General features: G+C 48.9%; 1 protein-coding gene across 2 annotated transcripts in view; it reads right to left on the bottom strand.

Annotated features, from left to right (window-relative positions):
* Positions 1-25,908, bottom strand: part of IGF1R (insulin like growth factor 1 receptor) — a gene marked incomplete at its 3' end in the record, with an annotated part of 296,941 nt that overhangs the window by 41,796 nt on the left and 229,237 nt on the right. For both annotated transcript variants that reach the window (XM_080692580.1, XM_080692579.1), the window contains exons 3-9: positions 25,468-25,780; positions 20,660-20,808; positions 18,422-18,566; positions 7,663-7,877; positions 4,836-4,962; positions 3,222-3,460; positions 257-424 (exon numbers count right to left, since the gene is read on the bottom strand). In XM_080692580.1, the coding sequence (XP_080548706.1) occupies positions 257-424; positions 3,222-3,460; positions 4,836-4,962; positions 7,663-7,877; positions 18,422-18,566; positions 20,660-20,808; positions 25,468-25,780 (1,356 nt within the window). The remainder of the gene's footprint in view (positions 1-256; positions 425-3,221; positions 3,461-4,835; positions 4,963-7,662; positions 7,878-18,421; positions 18,567-20,659; positions 20,809-25,467; positions 25,781-25,908) is intronic.

The raw sequence follows: 25,908 nt of genomic DNA on the forward strand, positions 1-25,908 counted from the left end.
AAGGACTGGGATTCTAGCTTGGAGGTAGAATGCCCCTGGGTTCCATCCCTAGTACCAGAAAGAAAGAAAGAAAGAAAGAAAGAAAGAAAGAAAGAAAGAAAGAAAGAAAGAAAGAAAGAAAGAAAGAAAGAAAGACAGACAGACAGACAGACAAGGCCAGGCCGCTGATTCTGATGCAGGGAAGGGCTCATGGCACCTGGATGCTCGGCCGGGGCACGAAGCCGCCGCCCTCCCGCCCTCCCGCCATTGCCCGCACCTTTGGAGCAGTAGTTGTGGCGGTACAGGTAGCCGTCCTGGGGCTGCCGCTGCCACCGCACGATGTAGTAGCTCAGGTTCCCGTTGGGCAGCGACGGGGGGTTCCACTTCACGATCAGCTGAGAAGAGGAGTTTGATGCTGAAAGCACATCCAGGGGGATGGAGGGAACTGAAAAGAAAGACAGAAACACAGAGAAGTCTCAGCAGGGGGATGGCCCCGGGCGGAGGCCGCAGGCACCCGGATGGCAGCCACCCCGAAGCTGCAGGTTTGACCTGGAGACTGACGGCAAGGTGCACGGGTGAAACACGGTGCGAACCGGGCCGGCTCTTAAAAGAGTGTTCATTTAAATGCCGACATTCCCCTCCGTGGCAATCTCAGTGAAAACTGCTGCGTTGCAAAGAGAAAAGGCTGAGGGGGCAGAGCCCGGGCCAGAGCCCATCACTGGAAATCCCCGGGCGTTCTGACGCCTGCTTCTTCTCGTTTATTACGACTGCCATTCTCCGAAGCTTTCAGCTCTGGCGGGCTTAACAAGTGGGAAAATGGACTGAATCCGATTTCATCTGAGATTGTTTTGAATCCCTGATAAAAATGCCAAGCCAAAAAAAAAAAAAAAAAAAAAAGGGCATACAATGTGGGAATGTGGGCTAGAGAGCACGGGAGTGTGAGTGTGTGTGAGTGTGTGTGTGTGTGTGTGTGCGCGCGCGCGCGTGTGCATCAGTGTGATAAGGATCAGAGGAAGGCGAGATGCAGAGAGCGTGGAAACCCACCGATCCTATAGTCATGCTTCCTGGAGTGACGAGGCAGGAGTATGAAAAGCAGCCTACGGATGCAGAGGCCTGTGAGCCCTGGTGTAAGCAAAGGACTCCGCTACCAGCAAAAGAAATATCGAGTCCCAGGCCCTTGATACACCCAAACCCAAAGCTATCATGGAAATCAGGAAAATGCATTTTGGGGTCACTGAAACCTTGTTCCCACTGTGTTCACAGACACAGCACCGATTCTGATGGTTTTCCAAGGTGCAGGAGATAGTTTCACTGTTTACCACTTAAGCAAGAAGCTCATCCGAGCCATTTATAGGATCCGAAAGGGGCGAAGCAGGTCTAAAATATCTAATATGCACAAGGATCTGAACACCTCCAAGAATGATCCTTTGGGAAAAGGTTACTATTCTTAGCTTTTTGGAGAAAATATAGCCTTTGATGCTTGGCCGCTTTAGGGTTTCCAAAAATAATATTTCCAAAACAAACAGTGTATTGCTAGACATTTCAACAATTGACAGGTGTCAGCATGAAGCCGAGGCGGAGGCCCAAGTGATTGTCCGTCCTTACCACTTGTAAGGACAGGGGCCAAAATGCAGCGAGCGAGCTCAACCTGGACAGGGCTCGGCTTTCGATCTTTAGAGAAAGAAACTTCCCGAGAATTCGCTATAGTAGTCAGGCTCAGGGGTGCACAACTGTACTCCGGCTACCTGGGAGGCCAAGGCAGGAGGACTGCAAGTCCAAGGGCAGCCTGGGTCATTTAGAGGGACACCGTCTCAAAATAAACAAAATGAAGTATCGATCAGCGACCTGGCTGCGGCTACCTCCGGGGTCGCTGAAGTGGGGACGGGGAGAGGAGCAGAAAGACGGGCACGGCCCAAAGGTTTTCTCCACCATCTGCTATCTCTCACCCTCTCTGCCATTTGAACTCCCTTCGTGCTAGGTGTATGGGTGAGTAAAACCCCTGCTATTATCAAAAAATGTTTATCAGTGCTGTCGATGACTTGTGCCCTCCAATTCCCCACAAATTCCTCTGGGGAAGGCCTAACTTCCATGCTGAAGGTATTCGGAGGTGGGGGTGGTGGTGGGGACCTTGGGAGGTGATCAGGTCATACATAGGGTGGAACTCTGGGAAATGGAATTACCACTTTAAAAAAAAAAGGATGCTTAGATGCTCTCTTGCCTATTATTTCTACTATATAAAGGCACAGTAAGAAAATGGTTTTCTGTGAACCAGGGAGTTGGCCCTCATCAGACACCAAATATTCAGGTGTCTTCATCTTGGACTTCCCAACCTACAGAATGGTGAAAAATAAGTTTCTGTTGTTGATCAGGCACCAAGGCTATGAGATTCTTGCAATAATGACCCAAAGAAACTAAGACAAACAGTGTCTTTAAAAGTGAAGTCTATCAAGCTGGGCGTGGTGGCACATGCTTGGAATCCCAATACTTGGGAGGCCGACACAGGAGAACTGTAGGTTCGAAACCAACCTCATTAGCTTAGTGGGGCTCTCAGCAACTTAGTGACACCCTGTTTCCAAATAAAATATAAAATAAATCTGGATATGTAGCCCAGAGGTAGAATGCCCCTGGGTGCCATCCCAGCACCACCCCCCAACACACAAAAAAGTGTATTATCCTACTTCTAAACCAGTCTTTATACACTAGAAAAATACACAAAGATATTTGCTTTTTTTAATTTCCAGGTTCTGGATTTGAGAAATGAAGTGCTTCAGAACATAAAGACTAGGTGAGATGGAGGAACATTTTATCAGAAAGTCCTTAAATATCCACAACACTCACTCAGTGTAGAATAGAGATGGAAAGCCAGTGAGCCCAGGAGGTCAAGAGGCACATAGCTCAGCATGGTTTCTGTTTCCAGAGCATCAAATAAATCAAAATAAATAAAAATCAAAAGCATCAAAATAAATAAGAAAGGTAGCCACAGAGAGCTAATCCTAGTTAGGCCTTCCAAGGAAGCCATCCCAGCGCCCTGGAGGACCTGGGCTCGTGTGCCTCACAGGGCAGGCAGACAACTGAAAATGGCACCACGCCCAAAAAAGAGCCCAGAGGAGCCCAAGGCACAAGGCAGTTATGGCTGACAGCAGACACGTCTCACTGCTAGCCCTACAATTACACCTGGTCTCTGCACGGACAGCGGGCTCTCAAGGCAGCAGAGGCAGTGGGGGCGTCTGCGGTACGGGTACCTGAAGCATTGGTGCGAATGTACAAGATTTCACTCTTGGCCCCATGGATGTGGTCGTTTTCCACCATGGTGAGGGTCACGGCCTTGACGTAGACTGCGTACTGAGTCCAGGGCTTCAGCCCGTGCAGCAAGATGCCGGGGTCCACATCCTTGTTGGGAGGGAGGTCCACGTCTACCATGTTCCAGCTGTTGGAGCCACACGCATCCTGCCCGTCGTACTCCGTGACATTTTTAAAGGGTCTGAAAGATAATCAACCGGGCGCAGATAACGTCTTAGGGCCCTGACATCAAAGCTCGCAAGAACCTTCCCCAGGGTCTGAGCATGCCACACGTTCTATACTGGGAAATCCAAATAAAACTGATAATGGATTCGATTTGTATAGAAGAATAAAATCGCAAAGCGGACTCTGGATTCAGCATAGTTATGCACTATCCCTCTGAATCCCCTGCTTCAGAAAAGCACAGTATGTATTTATAGGGATTGAAAATGCTGCTCTTTAAGACATGCAAATGCTCTTTTCCTCTCGTCTAAAAGGCAGCATTTTTTCACTATTAAGAAAAACCAAGCACAGTTGTTTAATGCAAACATCAGATATTGATAAAGGATTACTGGGAGGAAGCTGACTTTCCTACATAAAAGAAAAACAGCTTCTAAAATCTAAATTGCTGACAGTCCATTTTGGTGCTTAAGTATCTTCAAATAGTTAGCTTCCAGACTGTCTAAGACACTAGCATCTACTCCAAAGTGGAATTATCATCTGACGCTGCGGAGGCACTGGTAGGACTTACAAAGAGAACAGAGTATTCCTCACAGGTGCACAGTTGGGTGGGGAGATGAAATGAAAAGCTATGAGGGGAAAGGGCCGCCGGTCACCGGCTTCTGAAACAGACATTCACACGGGCGTGCCCCACTTCTCATTGGCTGCAACAGTTCCCAGGACCCTGATGCTGCCCCTGGTGCCTCTGGCTCTTGGGAAGCCAAGCACTTGGGGAAAAGACGTAGGCATTGAAATGGGACGTGGGCCAGGGAATAACTGAGCAGATACAAGAGGCCAAGGCAGGAGAAGAGGATCCAGGGCTGCTGCTATCTGGAGGAGTGAGTCCCGGTCGCCCGGGTAGGTAAGTGCCATTTGATTGGACAAGAAAAGCCCCCGATGCATTCTGGGAGAAGTCATGAGAGCTGGATGCACAGGGGTCAGCATGTCTCCATTCTCCCTCCTGTGTCTCGAGCAGAGATTGGGAGGGGGCCCGTGGACAGACTGATCAGAAAAAGACAATCTAGGGGCACACTCTTACGGGGTGTTCCTGGAAAAGGGGTTCATGAGCATGAAGACCAAAGCGGTATTCAACCAAGTCCCCCCATCGCAATCTATGACAGTTTGGACTGACCTAATTTTCTAAAAAGCAAAGCTTCTCCGCTTTGGATTGAATGAATTCAAACATCCTTAATTATCTGTGAACGATGACAAGCCTCAGGCTCCTGCTTTCCTGCTTGTGGCCGTCACCAGCTAACATGGACGCCGTGTGCCCGCGGAGGACGGGTCAAGGAGATGGGGTGAATCACGTGGCCTGGTTCTCCAAGGGGACCCCACTGACTTCCCGCCCAGACACTCACGCCTCCTTGTAGTAGACGGTGAAGCTGATGAGGTCCCTGTAGTCCGGGGGCCGGTACTGGTGCCAGGTAATGATGATCCTGTTCTTCCACGTGGTGGTTGAGGTGAAACGCAGGATGTCGCTCTTACCTGGGACACAGAGCGAGGCATGAGCCAGGAGTGACAGCTCACTGCCCAGCACCTGTCTGGCTCTACTTCCCTCTCCCCTGGAGCTGGCTGTCCACACTAACTCCCTTTCTGGACTTTGCAGGTGGCCTTCTGATTTCCCACTAAAAACCCCAAGCCTGTCACAGTGTGAGCTCCTGGGGGCTCATGCCTTTTTCGCCGTCCAATGAGTGGCACTGGTTTGTGCTCTGGACGTGGACCTGTGGTCATTTCCTAACCTGAAAGAAGCGGACAGGGCGGCCTAGTGAAGTGGGAGTAACCCTTGAAGCCGGACCAAATCCTCTTAGAGAAGATGGCATCTCAGGGCAGGAGGAGAGCCCCGGGGCCACAGTCTGAGCTGGGTATGAAACGCAAAGGGCACTGGCACTTCTTGTAGGCTTCCAGCTAGTCGTTGACATCCACCAGGCGTTGACGGAGCAGCTGCACCGGGTGGAGCGCTGGGGGCTCTATGGAGGTGACCCTTCCCAAGACCCATTGCAGGAAGAACTGGGCGAGGACTGACCAGAGCTACCTTCAAGGAGACCCCAAGCTCTGGACCAGCCGCCCATTCCCCTGTGTTTGCCTGAATCCTACTGAGCACTGAGGAGGTGCAGCGGGGGACCGAAGGCAGCAGGACGTTAAGACGTCTGTAGGGCAGACTGTGCTTGGCCGAGAGCTGGAAAACGGTGCCGGTCCTGCTGGAGTGCTATTCACACAGAAAACTCCCATTGTGTTTTCAAAGGGAAATAAATGGCTGCTGTAGTCACGACCTGACAGGTCAGGCCGGCCGCCTTTGAAAATGCTCTGATACGTGGCGTGTGCTGTGGTCAAGGGCTCGGTGGGGAGGCCGGGGGTGTGGGCTGCAAAGCTGCTCTCAACCTCTAGCGCATAGCTCCTCCCTGGACGAGCCTTCCCGAGAGCCGTCAGGTCAACCCTGACATCTGCAGATAAGCCCAGGCCCAGGGCCAAGCCATTCACAGACTCATGTCCCAGGGGGAGTGTGTGTGTATGTGTGTATGTGTGTGTGTGTGTGTGTGTGTGAGAGAGAGAGAGAGAGAGAGAGAGAGAGAGAGAGAGAGAGAGAGAGAGAGAGAGAGAGAATGTATACACACCAGCACAAACTATCCTTGATGATAACTTTAAAGCCAAAGAATCAGGAACAATTAGTTTTTGTAACTGTCCTCAGCCAAGCTGACCACATTTTTAAAAGCAGTTTCCCTACAGGGTTCAAGGAGAAACATGCTGTGATATCTGCATTCTCAGACCACACCTAGAGAACCGCTGGTCTAACAGAGGCTGAGCTCCAGGTCTATAAGACCTTGAACTCAAACCTTATCACCGGAACAAGTTTTTTTTTTTTTTTTTTTTTGTGGGTCTGGGGATGGAACTCAGGGGCATTTGACCTCCGAGCTACACCCCCTGCCCTATTTTTTTTATTCTTTATTTTGAAACCAGGTCTCACTGAGTTGCAGAGGGCCTCACTAAGTAGCTGAGGCTGTCTGCGAACCGCGATCCTTCAGGTCTCGGCCTCCTGAATGCTGGGATTACAAGCGTGTGCCACCACACCTGGCACGGAACAAGTTTCTTTTTGTTTTTGTTTTTGTTTTTGGTGGTACTGGGGTTCCTGGAAGCCCTTCTACCTCTAGGCTACACTTCCAGACCTATTTTTATATTTTTATTTGGAAACAGGGTCTCTTAAGCCAGAGCAAGCGGCTGGCTTCAAACCTGCGCAATCCTCCTGTCTCTGACTCCCAAGAGCGGGGATTATAAGCATGTTCCACCACGCCCGGCAAACAAGGTTTTTAATGTAATGTTTTTTAACATTACATTGTTTAAAAAAATTATTTGTTTGATTCTGGGGATTTAACCCAGGGGCATTGTACCTATGACCTACACTCTAACCCTTTTGATCTTTTCGTTTTGAAACAGGTTTTTATTAGGTTGTTGAGTTTCACTACTTCAAGGCTGTCCTCGAACCTACGATCCTTCTGTCTCAGCCTCCCAAGTAGGAATTAGAGGCCTGTACCACCATGCTTGGCTTAACAATAAATTTTTAAAAAGCATTTTGGACTCAGGGATAGAGGCATCCTCCATCACTCTGTATTGGAAGGGGAAGCAGGCAGAGGCTGAGGGTGAGGCTGGGGGCCTGAGGCCCAGGGAGGTTGTAGCAGAGCTGGTCAGCCCACAGGGCTGGAGTGTGCAGAGGAAGACAATTAAATCCTCTATCTGTGTCCCTGTGCAGAGGAAGATATTTAACTGCGTATGCCGCGATCGCCCCTTTAGAATCTGGTAAGGACCTGCTTCTAAAGGTTGAATACAGCTGGACGTGGTGGTGCGTGCTTGTAATACCAGCACTTGGGAGGCTGAGACAGGAAGATTGCAGGTTCTCAGCCAGCCTCAGCTATTTAGTGAGACTCTCCTCCGTGAAGTGGGGCCCTGTTACAAAATAAAGAAGAAAAATAGGGCTGGGGATATAGCTTGGAGGTAGAATGCCTCTGGGTTTAATTCCCAGAATCACAAAAATAAATAAATAAATAACCCCCCCCCAAATATAAAGATTGAATACGCTCTGGCAGATGTTCAGGAAAAGGTGTCCGGGGGAATCTGGGAGGAATCCGCCCGGGACTGACTGCGGCGACTCGGGTGGCCACGAGGTGCTAAGGATGGGAGCGGGCGCTGACTCACAGGAGGCCCTCTCCCCGTTGTTCCTGGTGTTTATGTCCCCTTTACTCTGGCGTCCCTTCGTCCCAGTCACTTCCTCCATGCGGTAGATTTCGGAGACACACAGCTTGGGGTTGAATGCAAAGTACATCTTGCCCGACTTGATGGTCAGGTTGCGGTGGTCCCAGTCCCACAGCTGCTGCAGGTTCTGGTTATCCAGGACGTAGAAGGAGTAGTTCCTGGAAACGCAGAAATCGACATGAATGCACCAGCCCGTGTCCACTGCCGGCCCCGCGCCACACAGGTCCTCTTTGTTCTGTGTGTCTTCATATTTTCTTTACCAATAAGAGACTGACTGACTCTGCGTACCAGCAGACAGCTGCCGTTAACGACGGCAACGCAAGTCAAAAAACAACACACCGGAATCGATAGGGCCCCTAACTAATTTGACGACCTCTATTGCCGACACTTTATAAAGCTGCTCAAACCTTTCCCCAGAAATGCCTCTGGTTGTTCTTCTCAGAGCCAGGTATGTACAATGTGCTTGGGATCGGTCCACAGGAGCACAGACATGCTCCGCTACTCAACTGGAACAGCTTACAGGTTTGCTGCAAAGTCTCCCATTATCCTTGGGAGTAAATCCTACTTGTGCTCAATAAGCAGCGCATGAAGGGATAAGAGCCACTCGGGGAGGGAGAGGCCCAGGCCAGGCTGCTCCCTCCTCACGCTCGCTTTTCCCGAGATGCCCAAACGTCGATTTCTGGAGGGCTGGGGAAGAGAGAGGCCCCGATAGGCTGCCCCCCGTCCCAGGCCCCCATCTATGCAGCTGGACTCGTCCAACACAGTCGATCTCCAAGCTAGGTGTGCACACGGCTCGTTTCACAGCACAGGACCCCGCACCCAGGCTCCTGATGCAGAGGCCTGGGATGGGCTGAGAATTTGTGTTTCTAATTTGTGCCAAGTGACCGTGGCTGCCAATCCTGAGAACAAGTTTGAAGAATTGCTATTTTTTTTTTTTTAACTAGAAATTGAACCCAGGGGCATTCTACCTCTGAGCTATACCCCAGCTCTATTTTTTGTTTTTGAAACAGGGTCTCAGTAAGTTGATGAGAGTCTATTTGCTGTGGCTGGCCTTGAACCTGTGATCCTCCTGTTTCAGCCCCCCCAGTACCCGGGTTACAAGTGTGTGCCACCACATCTGGCTGAGAACTGTTAGTTTAACAGAGGCGAGGTGCTGGAAGTTAGAGCCCAGAAGGCTAGACATGGCCTCTCCCACACCTCCAAGCAATCGGCCAAAGGGGGTTAGTTAGCAAAGGAAACAGTTGCTTCTGGCTACTTGGTTTTGGAAAAGCCCACCTCTGGGGGTCTGCAGAAAGACCCTTGGAGACGCCCTTCTCCTTGGCTCCCTGGGGCCAGAGGCAATGCCTTGCTGACAGTCCAAGTTCTCTGAGCCGAGACCAACTCCCAGGCTCAATTTCTTCCTGGGGTTTCCTCAGAGCTCAGGACCTGGGACACTTTTTGAGCTATTTCTAAGATCTGCTCATAGACCCAACAATAAAAACCAAAACCAATCAAAACAACAACAATAACCACAACAAAACACAACAAGCAAAATAAGAGCCCTGCCCGTCTCTGCAGAGCAACCGGGACAAAAGGGCTTCGAAGCCCTTTTCTGCCCTGGATACTGGGTCTAACGGGCTCCTCTCTGCACCTGCTGAGGGGCTTCCTCAGGTCGAGCCAGGGCCTCTAACTGACCGCTCCATCCTCAGCCTGATCCTTGCCTAGAGCGAGGCACAAGTTACAGTTACAGTGCTGCCAGGCTGACTCGAACACCTCCTGGAGACTGTCAGGGACTTCAGCCCAGGACGGAGTTCGGAGGCAAGGAGCCAGGGCCGGGACGCCGTGAGGCCGGGGCACTATTTGTAGCACCATCTGCTCCCTCTCAGGAAAACAGGGAGCAGGAAATGGTGATATCTGAGCTCCCAGGGTCCCCGGGTCCAGAGCAGTCTCAGAGCCAAGGGGGCGCACCGGGTCCTCTGTGCACACCTGCTGGGGCTCAGGGAGCCAGCACGCAGGTCCAGAGACAGCACCTCTGAAACCAAGCCAGGCACCTCGCAAATGTGTCTCGGGGCCACCGGATGCGTTCGCGGCCATCCAACGAGTGGAAAAAACTTCCAAGCCAATAATCCTTCCTTTTCAGTCCTTGATACATCTATGTCCCGGAAAAGGAAACTAAGATACTGTCTGCACGAATGTGTGCCGCACACGAGGCCGCGGGTCCTGGGATACTGCGCGGCTGGATCTGCCGCCCCTGAGGGCCGAGCCCACCACGTCCACACACGCGCTGCTGGCCGGGGCGTTCAGAACAGTCACACACTGAAGGAGGGGTACAGAGGTGGAAATAGGGTTGTCTTATCAGAAACCTTTTATTTTTCCTTTTTGTACTGGGGATTGAACCCAGGTACATTCTGTGCTATACTCTCAGGCCTTGAGGATGATGATAATGATGATAATAATAATAATTATTATTACTTGTGTGGTACAGGGGATTGGACACAGGGGCATTATACCTCTGAGCCTCACCCCCACTCTGATTTCATTTTTCTTATTGAGAACAGGGTCTCACTAAGTTTTTGAGAGCTTCACTGAGTTGCTGAGGCTGGCTTCGGACCTACAAACCTCCTGCTTTAGACTCACAAGTATTGGGGTTACAGGCATGCGCTACCACGCTCAGCCTATTTGGTTTTTTATTTTGAAACCTCCTGTTTTAGACTTACAAGTACTGGGGTTACAGGCATGCGCTACCACGCTCAGCCTATTTGGTTTTTTATTTTGAAACAGGCTATTGCTAAGTTGCTGAGGCTGGCCTCAAGCCTGTAACGTTCCGGCCTCGGCCTCCCAAGTCAAAAGCCTGTTCCTGCTTACAAAATATGTCCAGCTGTGAGGGAGACCGCAGGCTCATCCCTAAGCCAGGGTCTGCCTGCCCCAGGTTCCTGAGCTACCTCCAGGGGCAAAATTTCTTCTTGTTGCAAGAAACCCTGGTAAAGAAACCTCTGGGCCAGAAGTGAGGGCCAATTAATCAGGTCAAACTTTGCTCTCAATTCAGGATGAGGCTGCTTTTAGTAAACTAATTTTACTAGCAGGAAATAGAACAGCACTGAAAATACCTCAGGACAAAACATTCTTCTCCCCTCGGGAGGAAGCATGAATTATAAATCAGGAGTCTGACATGTGAGTGGCAGCCTTACCCAAGTTCTGTGCACTTGATTAATCGCTACGCAAAGCAACATTATCTTTTTTTACAGTAAACACAAACATTTTTTTTTTAAAACTGTGTTGAGAAGGCTCGGAGCCCGGATATCAGTATCAATAAAACTCAGGCATGATGGAGCCTGCGGAGGCTATAGAAAAATAAAAACAAAACCCTCGTTTTTATTTAAAATCATCATCAAGCTGGGCGTGGTGGCGTGCGCTTGCAATCCCAGAATTCGGGAGGCTGAGACGGGAGGATCGTGGTTCGCGGACAGCCTCATCTACTTAGTGAGACCCTCTGCAACTCAGTGAGACCCGGTTTCAAAATAAAGAATGAAAACTAGAGCAGGGGGTGTAGCTCGGAGGTCGAATGCCCCTGGGTTCCATCCCCAGACCCGCAAATAAATAAATAAATATAAAAAATAAAATAAAATAATCATCAAGCCATTCAGGAGCTGCCTTTCAATATACCTTTGTTTCTCTGGTCCCAGTTTGGGGGTGTGCTCCCAGAAATTTCTTCCCTGGTTAGGTGAGAATGGAGACCCAGGGCAGAGACCTACCTGTACATCTTTGAAGTACAAATGCACTTAAATTTTCATTGTTTCCTAAAGGAAATAACTATGTAAGGAAATGACTCCATAAATACAATTGCGAGATTGTTCCTGTGCTCAGTGTCTTTACATTTTAGACTGTTTTTCAAAGTTAAGGTCCTTGCTTATTTTTCTTTCTTTCCCATAGGCTCTATGATGCCCAGGTTTTATTGATATTGGTATCTCTCCTTTCCTTTCCTTCCTTGTACTAGGGATGGAATCCAGGGACATTCCACCCCTGAGCTATACCCACAGACCTATTTTTTTTTTCTTTCTTTCTTTCTTTGAAACAAAGTCTCACTAAGTTGCAGAAGGCCTCACTAAGTATCTGAGGCTGGCCTTGAACTGCTATCCTCCTGTCTCAGTCTCCCAAATACTGGGATGACAAATGTGTGCCACAAGGTGTAGCTGGCTCTCAATCTTCTTAATGTGGCAAATACACACACACACACACACACACACACACACACACACACACACACACACACGTTTCTTTGCTTGGATGGGTCCCATTGCCAATGCATAGAGCAGCCAGGGTGGGTTGGAGTGGATGTTCTGTCTGCTCCGGGGCATCTGTTTGTCATCAGCATGGATAATCTCAGTGGTTACCTAGCACACAGCACACACCTTATTTGTGGCCACCATCTGGAGCTGACCCTGCCTCGCACTAGCACCTCCCCACTGCAGGAAGGCAAGGGGGGGGGGCTCAGGGAGGCGCAGCTGCTCGGCCCGATAGCTGCAGGGCTCGGAGCATTTCCCTGGGAATCTAAAGATCCGGTCTGCGCCCCATCTCTACCACTTACTAAGCACCAGCCCTGGGCAGCCCGCTCGGCTTCTCCCAGGCTGGACTTTCTCAACTGCAAAAGGGATCTGTCTTCCTTGCTCCCTTCTAGCCAGGAGGCCAGCTGGAAGAATCGGATGAACTCGATATAAAAGGACGCTGTGAGCTTTGATTCACCTCACAAAGGTGTGCGATGACCTGCTCTGCTCTCTGAAGTGTCACAGCCCCCCCAGAACAAAGTCACAAAGAACAGGCAAGTCCTGCGCCTTGACACATGGGGCTGAGCCCAAGGTCTGCCGGCTATGGAAGTAGGAAGGAACATTTCCCCCCTTTCGGGCTCTTGCTGACAGAGTGAAAGAAAAATCTGCAAATACGTTTTAGCTGATACTTCCGGTCCATTTCTCCCAGGAGAAACTGCTGCCTCTGGACAGCTGTCTCTAGAGGGCATCAGAAGCCAGCACACGGAGCCCGGCATGAGCACAGAGATCCGCCACTGATACACGGAACAGAGGCTTCCCCCAGCCCATCTGCACATCCGGGTCCAACGCTGCACCCCGTTCCCGCAGGAGCTTATCCTGGGCGGGTATGTATACCCAGGTGGGGTGAGATACCACAAAGATACTCTGAAAACCCTTTGTTGGGTCTTCTTGTTTTAAGTGCCTTTACTGAGACAGGCATGGTGGACACTCCTGTAATCCCTGTACTTGGGAGACTAAAACAGGAGGATCGCAGGTACGAGGACCACCTCAGCAAGCAGTGAGACTTGCCTCAACCTAGCGAGACCCTGTTTCCAAATAAGAAATAAAATCGGGCTGAGGAGTAGTAGTTTGAAGGAAGACTATGTCTGGATTCAATCCCCAGTATAACACACACTCCCAAAAGACTAAATTCATAAAAGAGTCTTTAATGAAGTATAATTTACCTACCAAAGCTGCCACCCATCGTAAGTGTCCGGTTCCAGGAACTTCAGCAAATTGAGACTGCTGCCCAGTGTCCTCACGACCCAACTTCAGAACATTTCCCAGAAGCACCCTCGCTCCTGTTGGTAGTCCATCTCCGCTCCCTCCCACCCAGCTATCACTAGCTGATGTCTTTTGCTTTTCCTAAAAATTATATACTAATAGAACCATATGCCAGGGTGTTATACCACTGAGCTGTGCCGCCACCACCTCACCCCCAGCCCTTATTTTATTTTTTATCTTAAGACGGAGCTATTCTAACTTGCCGAGGCTGGCTCGGAGCTGGGCACCACCACACCCAGCTGTACGCAGCCTTTTGTGCATGGCTTTCTTTTTTCTTTTTTTCTCACCTAGCCTAATGTTTTTTTTTGCGGTTCACTCACATCTTCTGTCTCACACTGATTCCTTTTTATTGCTAAATAGCGATCCATTGCGTCCCAGCTGGTTTGCCCATTCATCTGCTGAGGAACATCTGGATGCCTCTCCTCAGCTGGTTTTGCTGCGGGGTGGGGACATTAGGAGTAATACAGCTACGGATGTTCACACATGAGTCCTGTGCGGGCATGTTTCAACTTCTCTGCGGTAGATACCAGGTAGATCCTGGAATGACTGGGTCATATGGCTGAGTACTTCTATTTTAGAAGCCCTGAGGAAATATGAAAGTGCACATTGCAAGTCTAGTCTTAGGGCTGTGAGAAGTTCGTTTGAAGCTCTGGGTGTTGCGAAGTCAAGTGTGGGGAAGAGATGACCAGGTGCATCTGAGAATTCCAATTCTTTTAACCTACTACCGCCATATTTATTATTTTTGGGGGAGGGTGGGTACTAGGGATTAAACTCAGGGGTATTTTACCTCTGAGCTACAACCCCAGCCCTTTTTTCATTAAATTCTTTTGAAATAGCATCGTGTTAGGTTGCTGAGAATCTCACTAAGTTGCTGAGGCTGGCCTTGAATCTGTAATCCTCCTGTCTCAGCCTCCCAAATACTGGGCTTATAGGCATGTACCATGATGCCCAACTACCTCCATGTATTTTTATTCCTTTCAAGAGAATAATTCTCTCTCTCTCTCTCTCCCTCTCTCTCTCTCTCTGCAGGTCTGGGGATGGAAGCCAGCGCCATTCAACCTCCAAACTACACCCCCTGCCCTATTTTTAAAAATTCTTTCTTTTGAAACAGGTCTCACTGAGTTGCAGAGGGCCTCACTAGTAGCTGAGGCTGGTCGCGAAGCTCAATCCTCCGGTCTCAGCCTCCCAAATGCTGGGATTACAAGCGTGCGCCACCACGCCTGGCTTTGAGAGAATAATTTTTGGTTGCACTTTAATTATCCTTATTTATCTAGAGGTGTCAGAGCCGGGCGTGGTGACACAGGCTTGTAATCCCAGCATTCAGGAGGCTGAAACAGGAGGATTGAGGTTCAAGGACAGCCTCAGCTACTACTTAGTGAGGCCCTATGCAACTCAGTGAGACCCTGTTTCAAAAATAAAGAATAAAAATTAGGGCTGGGGGTGTACCTCAGAGGTAGGATGCCCCTGGGTTCCATTCCCAGTACTGAAAAACAAACAAACTAAAACAAAACAAAACAAAAAAACCCCCAAAAAACACTTTATCTAGTGATGTCAGAAAATAAGAAAATAAGGTTGCTCAATAATTAAATTTTCCAGATAATAGAAATATTTCCTCTCTTATTCGAGGGCTTGAAAGTTATGGAAATTGTGAATGGGTGCATTAAAAAAATCGATTTCCTTTGTAAATAGCAGAAAAGTCTTGGCGTTCTTAGTCTCTATAGATAGCTCTAGAGATACATCACATGATAGATATCGTCAAGGAAAGCCCGCCTGTCCAAGTCTGTCTAGACAGGCGAAAGCCCGCGGGATGCCACCTGGGCCCAGTGTGACAGGTCACCCTGCTCGGCGGAGACTCCGCCTCCACCTGTTGCCACACTGACTCGCGTTGAGTGTGATGGTGCCTGGGCGAGGGCCAGGAGCTCTGCCTTAAGTGAAATGCGCAGATTTCCTGTGGGGGACCACGCAGGAGATTTTCCTGGGAGGAAAGCCCGGGGTGCCAGACTGGAAGGATCTCTGCAGGACGAATCCTTACCATTCTCCATCCAAACAAAAGACTGCAGAGAGTTCATCCTACTGAACCCAATGGGAACATTAATTTGTGGTCTTCCCTGGCTATCAGAAAGGTTTAAGAATGATGAGCTAAAGGGATACAAGGATGGTTTCCAATCTCTGCTGCATGCTGGAAGTTGCTAGAAATCTTTAGGAAAGTACTAAAATACCTGAATCCTGCTCCAGAACATTCTGATTGAATTGGGATACAACTCAGGCGTCAGGATTTCTTAAAAAGTCTTCCTTTGACCCTGAGGATTCTGATGCATAGCAAAGCTTGGGAAATCCGGGGTAATAGTTATCCTGGCTTACAGTAAATGCACACCGAAACTAAAATCCAGACAGCCTTAACTCTCCTCTACGCAAAAGCTTTGCCTGTGTCTGTGGCCTGGCTAAATTATAACCTTCACACCTCCTGTGTACAACATTTTACGCAGTTCTGGTACCAACTCTCTCTCTGGCCTGACTGCCAGGCAGGGCCCAGGATGCCCGGACTCGGCTTGGCTCTGCCTCCCTCCCCACCTGGTTCCCGAGCGTTTCCGGAAACCCTTGGAGGCCCGTCTCCAGTGCCACCTCTCCTTGGAAGCCTGCCTGGTCTTCTCCAGTAGATTAGCTCTTTCTGCGCCCACAGCGCATTCTTTCTCCTGCAAGTCGTGCTTTGCTCAGCTCACGTTCATGGTTTAACACGCCTCTTTGGTCTCCTCCCGACTTTTCCCTCCGAGCAGAAGATGTGGGGAGCAGGCGAAGGGGCTGAGCCTAACTCTGTCCCTAAGTCTAAGAAGGAAAGACAAAGGGGGGAGGTTGCTGTTTCTTTCCTGAAACAACTCTTGGGGCGCTCACAAGCAAAAAATAAGCTATACTTTTTGGGTTACGATAAGAAAGGTAGGTAAGAGAAAACGGTGTCCATCAAGAGAGGCCAGTTTCCCAAGAACCAAGGTGAAAGCCGCCAAGAAAGCATCCTGCTCCTGGGAAGGCCAAGGCCCACCTGTCCTCCTGGCCTCCCGTCCCGTCTATCATACGAATAGCAGGGCAGGGGCCTGACTTACTTGGGAAGCTTCCTGAACACACGTATCCTTAAAAGGAAGCCATTGGTACGTCAATGGCTTTATATGAGTTTCAGATACGGAGAAATACGTCATCAGTACCCTCGTAAATAAAACTCAAGTCTTTCATTTTCAGCTACATATAAGTGCAAGGTATTTTCAGGTAATGCACAACTAGTCGATTATAAATTAAATTCTCTCTTTGACTTTCTCCTATCTATCACTTGTACAATCTGGCAAGGACAAAACAACAATAACAATAACAACAATGACAGCAGCGATGACAACAGCTGCCTCCCCCACCATGGGCAGCCAGAAAATTTGACAGCTCCCCGTGTGTATGAAAAAGCGCTTCCTGACATCTAGGGTTTCAGAAACATAAATACGCTCAGAGGGAGCAGGACAAGCCAAAATTCATTTTAAAATTGAATACAAAAGTGGGGCATGGTGGCGCACCCTTGTAATCCCAGCATTCAGGAAGCTGAGACAGGAGGATAGTGGATCGCGGACAGTCTCAGTTACTACTTAGTGAGGCCTTTTTCAACTCAGGGAGACCCTGTTTGTTTCAAAATAAAGTATAAAAAATAGGGCAGGGGGTGTAGCTTGGAGGTAGAATGCCTTTGGATTCCATCCTCAGTACCAAAAAAAAAAAAATTAAACACAACACGTTAGGCGTGGTGACGCACACTTGTAATCCCAGTATTTGGGAGGCTGAGACTGGAGGATTTCGTTTCGCGGCTAGTAGTCTCAGCTACTTAGTGAGGCCATCTTCAATTTAGTGAGACCCTGTTTTGAAATAAAGAATAAAAAATAGGGCTTGGGGTATAGCTCAGAAGTAAAATGCCCCTGAGTTCCATCTCCAGCACCGCAAAATAAATAAATGAATAAATGAATAAAAATATGAACACAGCAAACAATGACCACCTCACATGAGCAGAGCCCCGGCTTGCCCCAGAGGTGACTAAGACACTTTGGGGTGAGTACACTGATCACTTCCTTAATCTGCAAGAAGAAAAAAGTTTTTCTCAAGAATCCGTGTTCCCAGTGGGGAGGACAGTATGCTTTTCAAGGACGGAATGAAGAGCTGCCCTCTTTCTCTAGCTGTATCGGATGATGGAATTTTAAGAATTCGACACTAACCAAGGGTTAGCCTGAGAAAAAACCGGGAGGCTGTAAAGAAACCCTTACACGGTAACTTTATCCAGCTGGGGCAGGAAAATCAGCAAGGACAACTTTTCCCATGACCTTCCTACCTCTTCTCCCACCCTTACGTTATTTCTCCAAATTCTCTTTAGAAGGATTACAACTCTTAATTGACGACTCCTTTTTATCTCAAAAGTGTCATCCCGAAGCCACCCAAGAGCCATATTTAAAAGGGAGAGTGCGCAGAGGAAAGGACTTAGGTCGAGGTATCCGCGGGCCAGCCGCTGCAAAGAAACTGTGTCCGCCATAAGCACCGGCTTTTATCCGCTGATGAAAAGCCCACGGTTATTTTAAAACCCCGATCACAAAGCACAGCTCTCTGCAGAAGGCAAAAATTCTATCAATAGTGCAAATCCTATAAGCCAATCAATAAAAACAATTTTGCGAATCAAGATTTCTTTATAACAAAACAAATTGCCTGCACTCTCCCAAGTCTCTTATGGTACAGGAGTTTACAAGATACTCTTTACATAGTGCCGGGCAGCATCTGACGCACATAAGGGTTCCGTGAATAATGACTCCGCTGAGTTAAACACTTCAGACCAGCCACTGTCACTCTTGGCAGGAAGAGTCCCCAGGAACAACCCAGCCTCCCGTCTCATCGGCGACAGCTAGCCCCGCAACCCCTGACGGAAAGGGTCCAACCCTGTTAGCACAAAAACGTGTCTGTTTTTCAAAATCGCAATGTCCGAAGGGCGGAGCTTCATGACTCCGTGTGTATGAAGCAAGCTTCTGCTTGCTTCTCTTTAGCCAGGAAGGTCTCTTACCTTAATTACGTAGTTTTAAAAGCACAGTACTGATTTTGCCACGGGGGAGATGGTTCCTCAAGTCCAGGACACTTACCCTTCCAGCTGCTCCTCTCCTAAGATCACGCGAAGGTTCTTCAGGAAGGACAAGGAGACCAAGGCGTGGGAATGGCGGATCTTCACGTAGCCCGTCACCACCTCGATGAGCCCCATGAAGTTCTCCAGTTCCGAGGCGATGTTATCTGCACGAGAAGGGGACTGTGTCACTGGGGGCTCGCTCGGTGTCGGGGCGATAGACTTACACTTGGACCATCACAGCATGGTGGGGGACAATTTGAGGCGGGTCCTGTTTCGGGGGAGCCCACTGAGACGCTCAGGGTCCCGCCATCCTTCATGACAACACACGGCCTCCAGAGCAGGGGCGAGCAGGGCGAGCACATCTCTAGGTGGCTAGGTACCGCCGTTCCCAAGCTGATGAACAGAATGTAAAATCGTAAATACCAGCCAGCCAATTAGCTCAGGCTGGCAGATCTAGGGACTGTCTTTTCCTCCGCTCTGTCAACAGACCGCCCTGCCTCCACGGTGCAACTCCGAGAGTAAATAGTTTCCTCAGTCTCATTAGAAGCTGCCCTTGCTGTATTTCCAGTTCCTGAGATAAGGCCATCTGGATTTTAGACTCCATCTTACTAAAGAATGGAGGAAAATATTTCAGGATGGTAACAATGGCCATCTAGAGGTGAGTTTTAAAAACCCACATCCGCATCTCCATGTTTTCTACGATGCCCATGGATTGCTTTTGGAACGGGGACACAGTTGAAAAAATTGTCATTCGTACAGATGTTAAAATATGATGCAGAAACAGTGCATCTCCTTTTATCTCGGTACCATTTCTTGCTGTAAAAAAAAACCCCGGATGAACTGTGGTTTGGTTTATGCCAGAATTATCATGAAGAGTATAATTAGGTGTGGTTCAATGCATGGGAAGTCAGATTTACTTCATAAAAGGCTCTGTTTTGCTTTCATTTGATAAAATAAAGAAGAAGCATCGTTCCTCAGAGGATAAATGGGAATCTCCTTCCAGTAGATGTCCCATCACCCAAACCCAAGTGTCGCTTGAGACCCCGAAGACACACGTCGTCATTTAGGCATGAATATATACTAATTCCTTCTCAGAGGATATTCTCCATGGGTTTAATTCATAGATTCAATTTTTATCTTCAGGACAGAAAAATTTAAATAAATGCTTTAGGTACTTCTAGGAATGAGTAAACTAAAAGTAAATTAAGAAATACAGTAACAGCAAGAAGAACAGAACTTTAGAAGTACCACCAGGAAAAAGAGTTCTAGTTGTGGGGAACAAGTTTATCTCCCTTGTGAAGGGTCAGGTCATGAAGAACAACGGACAGAAAAAAAATTCCAAATGAGCTAGGCAAAAACTGGCTTCTGCCATCTCTAAATCATAAGAACATAGCTTAGTCAAAAAAAAAAAAAGAAAAAGTAAGTATGTAGGATAAATATGTCAGTCATTGTTTATCTCTTCAAACTGTAAAAAAAAAAAAATCTTTACAAAGGGATTTGTTAAAAATACTCCTTTCAACTGCAAGGTCTTCTTATTCTATTTATTCCAGCTTATGAAATCATCAGCACCTTGACCAAGTGGCCCCGTGGTGGACAACCGAAGGCACCATGACTAGTTGTCCTCATCCATCAAGGACCAGAAGGAAAACAGGGCAGCAGGTGTCAGTGAGGAAGGCTGTGCGGAATGCAGCTCATAAGCAAGGTCTGGGGAGTGCCACCTGAGGCAAATAAAGACGATTCCACAGGTGTTCAACCAAACTTTAGGTACCCGATGACTCCGACCTGCATCTCCTTGGCTCTCAGAAGCAAACGGGGCCATCTACCACTCTTCTGGACTTAATTAAATTTGCACATGGTATCAAACTCTTGCCTTTGTTCAGTCTCAATATGGCCACGTCACCAGGGCTCTTTGGGCTTAAGGACACGTGGGTCTGGCTTCAGCTGAGCGGGCTGAGTCACCAGCCTCTTCTGTGCTGGGACGTGCTCTCCTCAGAGCCAGATGTGACTAATGGGAGACGAGGGGTGACCCTGTTTATAGGAAGAGGCTGTGCCAGTGGTGAAAGCACAGGCTGCCTTTCAATCTGCTTTTTACCTTCGCGGGAAACTCAGAGGAGAGACGTCATGGACGAGACGTAGGCATGCTGGTGTTTTTCTGAGCCCATTATTATTTCAGTTGTGACTCGGGCACAGATTTAGGAAAAGCATCCACAAACAAAGAGAGCGGTCCGTCCAGCCATCCATGGGGTGCAATACTTACTGCCTCGCCGGATATTAATGAGCAGATTGCCCCTGAAGATGGTGCATCCTTGCAGCATCTGAGCAGAAGTCACAGAATCGATGGTCTTTGTTTTCTTCTCTTCCTCGCAGACCTTGGGGCAAGGGCCTTCGCACGGAATACAGTACATGCTGTCAAAGAGAAAGAGGCGACCCAGAGCAGAATTGAGATGGGAGATGGAGTCTATCTCCTGGCAGTAAACAAATATAAGGAGTGTGTTTGTTACTGGGGATTGAAGCCAGGGGCATTCTGTCTCTGAGCTATACCCCCAGTCATGTTTTATTTTGTTTTTGTTTTGAAACAGGGATCTTGCTAGGCTACTGAAAGTCTCACTAACTTGTTGAGACTGGTCTGGAACCTGTGACCCTCCTGTCTCAGCGTCCCAAGAAGAAGAGGCTTTTTAGCTGTTATTACAGTGTGCATTACCAAGAGCAAGTCTTTTGAAATTGTGTTTTATTTCCCCCCTCAGTACTGGGGATGGAAGCCAGGGGCATTCTACCTCCAAGCTACAATCCCAGCCCTATTTTTTTATTCTTTATTTTGAAACAGGGTCTTACTGAGTGCCAAAGGGCCTCACTAAGTAACTGAGGCAGGCCGTGACCTGAGATCCTCCTGTTTCAGCTGGGATCCCAATGCTGGGATTCCAAGCGTGCGCCATCGCACCCGGCCTCTTGAAGTTTCTGAGCACACGGTATCTCCTGAGACTATCCAGGGTAAGCCACTCGAATTGCAACCCAAAGCGGAAAGTATCTGCAAAGGAAAAGCTGGCCGCTGTTTTTAGACAAAACCATGTGGTTTATGCTGAGTGTGTCTCTGGCTGCTAAGTGGTGAGCCGGCCAGCTCCATGCGGGAGACACAGGCTTGCAGAGAGGAAGCTCCGGGGGTCTGGGGGAGAGAGGCGCTGCTCTGAGGTTGTGGCCCCGGCTGCACACCTGGAGGAGTAACAGAGGGACCGCCTTGTCTTTGGTGCTCACAGGAGTCTAACTCACTCTTGCAGCAAAGCCCGGTGGGGGATTCCCAATAGCACGTGGCGTATAGCACAGGCCCATCGTTTTCTTGCTAATGCACAACTGAAATTATTTCTTGAAAGTGTTTTACAAAAACTTGTAAGTTGATACAAATGTTGTTTGTGCTACAGGTACAACAAAAGCAAGGAATGTCCAGGACTTCGCAATGAGCTCCCGTTTCAAATCCTCTCCGGTGTGCGTCACACACCACCGAGGACCCGGGATGGGTAACACTGGGCTTTCTCTTCCTTATCTAGGGTTACATAGAAAATAGACAAGAAGACGGGCTCTATAGCTGTGCACAGAGCCAGGGTCAGAAAGTCGGGCTGATCTCCAAACAAGATAAAACCACCGTATGGGGGATGTGTGCAATAGTGTGTGTCATCATGTGTGCAATGTAAGACGGAGAATCGTCTCTGTTACTGTTCTTAAATGGCCTTTTTAACACTACACAAAGTAAAAACACATTCAAGAAAAGCAATGTGATGTTATAGCTGTATTTTTCTTTTTAATTAAATTCCTTCGTCCTTCCCTAGAATGACAGTTTATATCTCTGGCAAAGATGCAGGGTTTTATTTTCTTTCAAAGGTGATAGGTAATAAAAAATTCTCTAGCATCTTCCTGGTCCCTATTGAGGGGGTGGGGTCCGGGCTTTCAAAGGTCCTACGTGGACATGGACCTGCCCAGAAGGGGACAGAACCTTCCTTTAACATTGAGCTCAACATTGTCTTTCCTAACCTGGGGAGTAACGTCTTCTCTGCACACTCTTCTTCTGTGTCTTTGATTTGCTTGTATACGTGTAACTCCCCTCCCCCACTACATGCACTCCCTTTAAAAAACAGTTCTTGCCGGGCATGGTGGCGCACGCTTGTCATCCCCGCGCTTGGGAGGTGAAGACAGGAGGATCACGCAGGTTCGAAGCCAGCCACGCTGGCTTAAGAGACCCTGTTTCCAAAATATAAAATAGATCTGGGAGTGTAGCCCAGAGGTAGAAGGGCTTCCAGGAACCCCAGTACTACAAAAAATAAAATAAAAATAAAATAAAAAAATAAAAATAAAAAATAGTTCTTGCTGGGCGTGGTGGTGCACGCTTGTAATCCCCGCGCTTGGGAGGCGGAGACAGGAGGATCGCGCAGGTTCGAAGCCAGCCGCGCTGGCTTAAGAGACCCTGTTTCCAAATAAAAATATAAAATAGGCCTGGGAGTCTAGCCTGGAGGTAGAAGGGCTTTCAGAAACCCCAGTACCACCAAAACAAAAACAAACAAACAAACAAAAAAGAGTTCTCATTTTGAAATAATTCTAGATGCACAGAAACTTATGAAGATAGTACAGAGAGGGCACATGCACCCTTCACCCAATTTCTTCCAACAGTTGCCACATCTTACATCATGATAATGAAATATCAAAGCAGGAAATTAACACTGGCACCACGTGTGCGGAGTCCTGTGCCAGAGCGCCCCACGTGGATCTGCGTAACGCTCGCTGCAGCCAGCATGCGGGACTGCGCTTGCCGTGAACATATCTCTCCGCGCTGCCCACCTGAGGTCCTGCCCTCCCATTCCTGCCAACACCCCTAACTCCTGGCGATCACCACTGTTCTCTATCCCTGTAATTTTTGTCATGTATAGAATGTTGTATCCATGGAATCATACAGAATGTGACAATTGTGAGGTCGGCTTTCTTCGTGCAGCACAATGCCCCTGAACTCCAGCCACGCTGCTTGGCCTTTCAGCGGTCCCTTCCTTTTTATTGCTGAGTAATATTCCACGGTATGGATGTATGACAGCCTGCTTTACCTACTATAGGACATCTGTGTTGTTTCTATTTGGGGATCTTACAAATAAAGCTGCTGTGAACAGCTGTGTGCCCACTTTTCAGTGGCTATAAGTTTTTACTTTGCTGGGATAAATGTCCAGGGTTGTCACTGCTGGGCTGTAAGATAAGTGTACGTTTGTTTTTTCCTCCATCTTTTACTCAAATTGAAAATTCTTAGGTGTACCTACCCCTTTATTAAGATATCTAAAATCATCTGGCACTGAAGAAATGTGTTTAAAAGGAAGTGTTCTGATGGTGTATTTATAGGTCAGCCTTCCTCAAATTCATTCTCATAAAGAGAGCATAAACACCATTAAAAAAAACCTATTTTAACGTAAGTATAAAATAGGCCTCAAAGGCTGAAAGAGGGGCATTTATTATTTCTTGATGGTACTTTATTTTAAAACAGGAAAAGCAGATCCTTGTTGTGAGTAGACTGTAAGAATGGGTAGGAGCCGGCACGGTGGCACACCCGTGTAAGCCCAGCATTAGGGAGGCTGAGACCAGAGGATCGGGGTTCGCAGACAGCCTCAGCTACTTATCGAGGCCCTTCAAAACTCAGTGACACCCTGTTTCAAAAATAAAGAGACTAAGCCGGGCGTGGTGGCGCACACTTGGAATCCCCGTGCTTGGGAGGCTGAGACAGGAGGATCGCCCAGGTTCGAAGCCAGCCTCAGCTACTTAGTGGGGTTCTCAGCAACTTAGTGAGACCCTGTTTCCAAATAAAAAATATAAAATAGGTCTGGGAGTAGAGCCCGAGGTAGAAAGACTCTGGGCTCCATCCACAGTAACACACACACACACACACACACACACACACACACACACACACACACACTAGAAAATAGGGCTGGGGCTGTAGCTCAGAGGGAGAAAGCCCCTAAGTTCGTTCCATCTCCAGTCCGGGGGGGGGGGGATTGGCTCAATTCTTTAAGAATGGGAAGAATTCTTTAAGTAGGGAAGGCAATGGCTCAATTCTTTAAGAATGTAACCACAGGAGAAGATGAACAACCATAAGGGGGAGTGTCTCAGAGCCACTGGTCTGGTGCGTGGAATGGCTGATGGCTCCCAGGTAGCAGAAGGAATTGCACATGCAGGTCAAAGGCAGGGATACCCAGGACCAGTCAACCTTGCCCTCCCCTCACCCTCAGGAAGAAGGCGATGCATGTCTGAATTGTGGCCGAGCCTTTTTTTGGGTGCCAGGCACCGCTGCAGGGCCCAGGGTGTGCGCTGAGAAAGCCCTCTTAGATAGCTCAGGCCTTGCTTTAGTTTGGACACAGAACCTCTTGCGAAGGCCCAACCTGTTGAAGGCTCAGTCTCTGACTTCGTGTTCCTAAAATTTCTCCTGCAAGCCGGGCGTGGGGGCGCACCCTTGTAATCCCAGCATTTGGGAGGCTGAGACCAGAGGATCGTGGTGGTTCACGGCCAGCCTCAGCTACTCAGTGAGGCCCTTTGCAACTCACTGAGACCCTGTTTCAAAGGAAAGAATAAAAAAATAGGGCTGGGGTGTGTGTGGCTCCGAGATAGGATGCCCTGGGTTCAATCCCCAGTACCATAAATAAATGAATGAATGAGGCACCAGCGTGGTGGCACACGCTTGTAATCCCTGCACTTGGGAGTCGGAGACAGGAGGATGGCACAGGTTCAAAGCCAGCCTCACCGGCTTAAGAGACCCTGTTTCCAAATAAAAATATAAAATAGGTCTGAGAGTGTAGCCCGGAGATAGAAGGGCTTCCAGGAACCCCAGTACCACCAATGAATGAATGAATGAATGAATGAATATTTCTCCTGCGCTGAAACAGCAGCCCAGGGAGGCAGATCTGAAGCTGCAGGCCGGCATCTCGCAGGGAGAGGTGACCTCCAGGCCCCGGAGCTATCAGGCTTGGCACTTCATTGCAAATGAAAAGCGCATCCAACTGACTGGATACACGAGCCAGCCCTCGGAAACGCGCGGCCCGGTGCGCCCACCTGTGCGAGCCGTTGCGGATGAAGCCCGAGGGGCACTCCTGCATGCACTCGCCGTCGTGGATGACGAAGCCCTCGGAGTCGCTGCTCTCGGCGCTCAGGATGTTGGCGCAGAAGTCGCGCTTGACGCAGCGCCAGCCCTCGAAGCGGAAGGTGTCGGGCGGGCAGGCGGGCACGCACTCGCCCTCGTAGAAGTAGTGGCGGCAGGCCACGCAGGCCGTGGCGTTGTCGGGCGCGTGGCAGCTGCCCAGGCACTCCGGGTGGCAGCACTCGTTGCTCTCGGTGCACGCCCGCTTCCCGCACGCGCTCGGGCACACTGTGGGGACAGACACCGCGGTGAGACGCACGCATGGCACCAGGGGCGCGCACCTGCCCTCCTCGCTCATCTGTAAGATTTTTTTTTTTTTTTCCCAGTCCTGGGGATGGAATCCAGGGGCATTCTAC

The sequence above is a fragment of the Muscardinus avellanarius genome (assembly GCF_963383645.1).
Source record: "Muscardinus avellanarius genome assembly, chromosome: 3".
In the NCBI taxonomy this organism is placed as follows: domain Eukaryota; kingdom Metazoa; phylum Chordata; class Mammalia; order Rodentia; family Gliridae; genus Muscardinus; species Muscardinus avellanarius.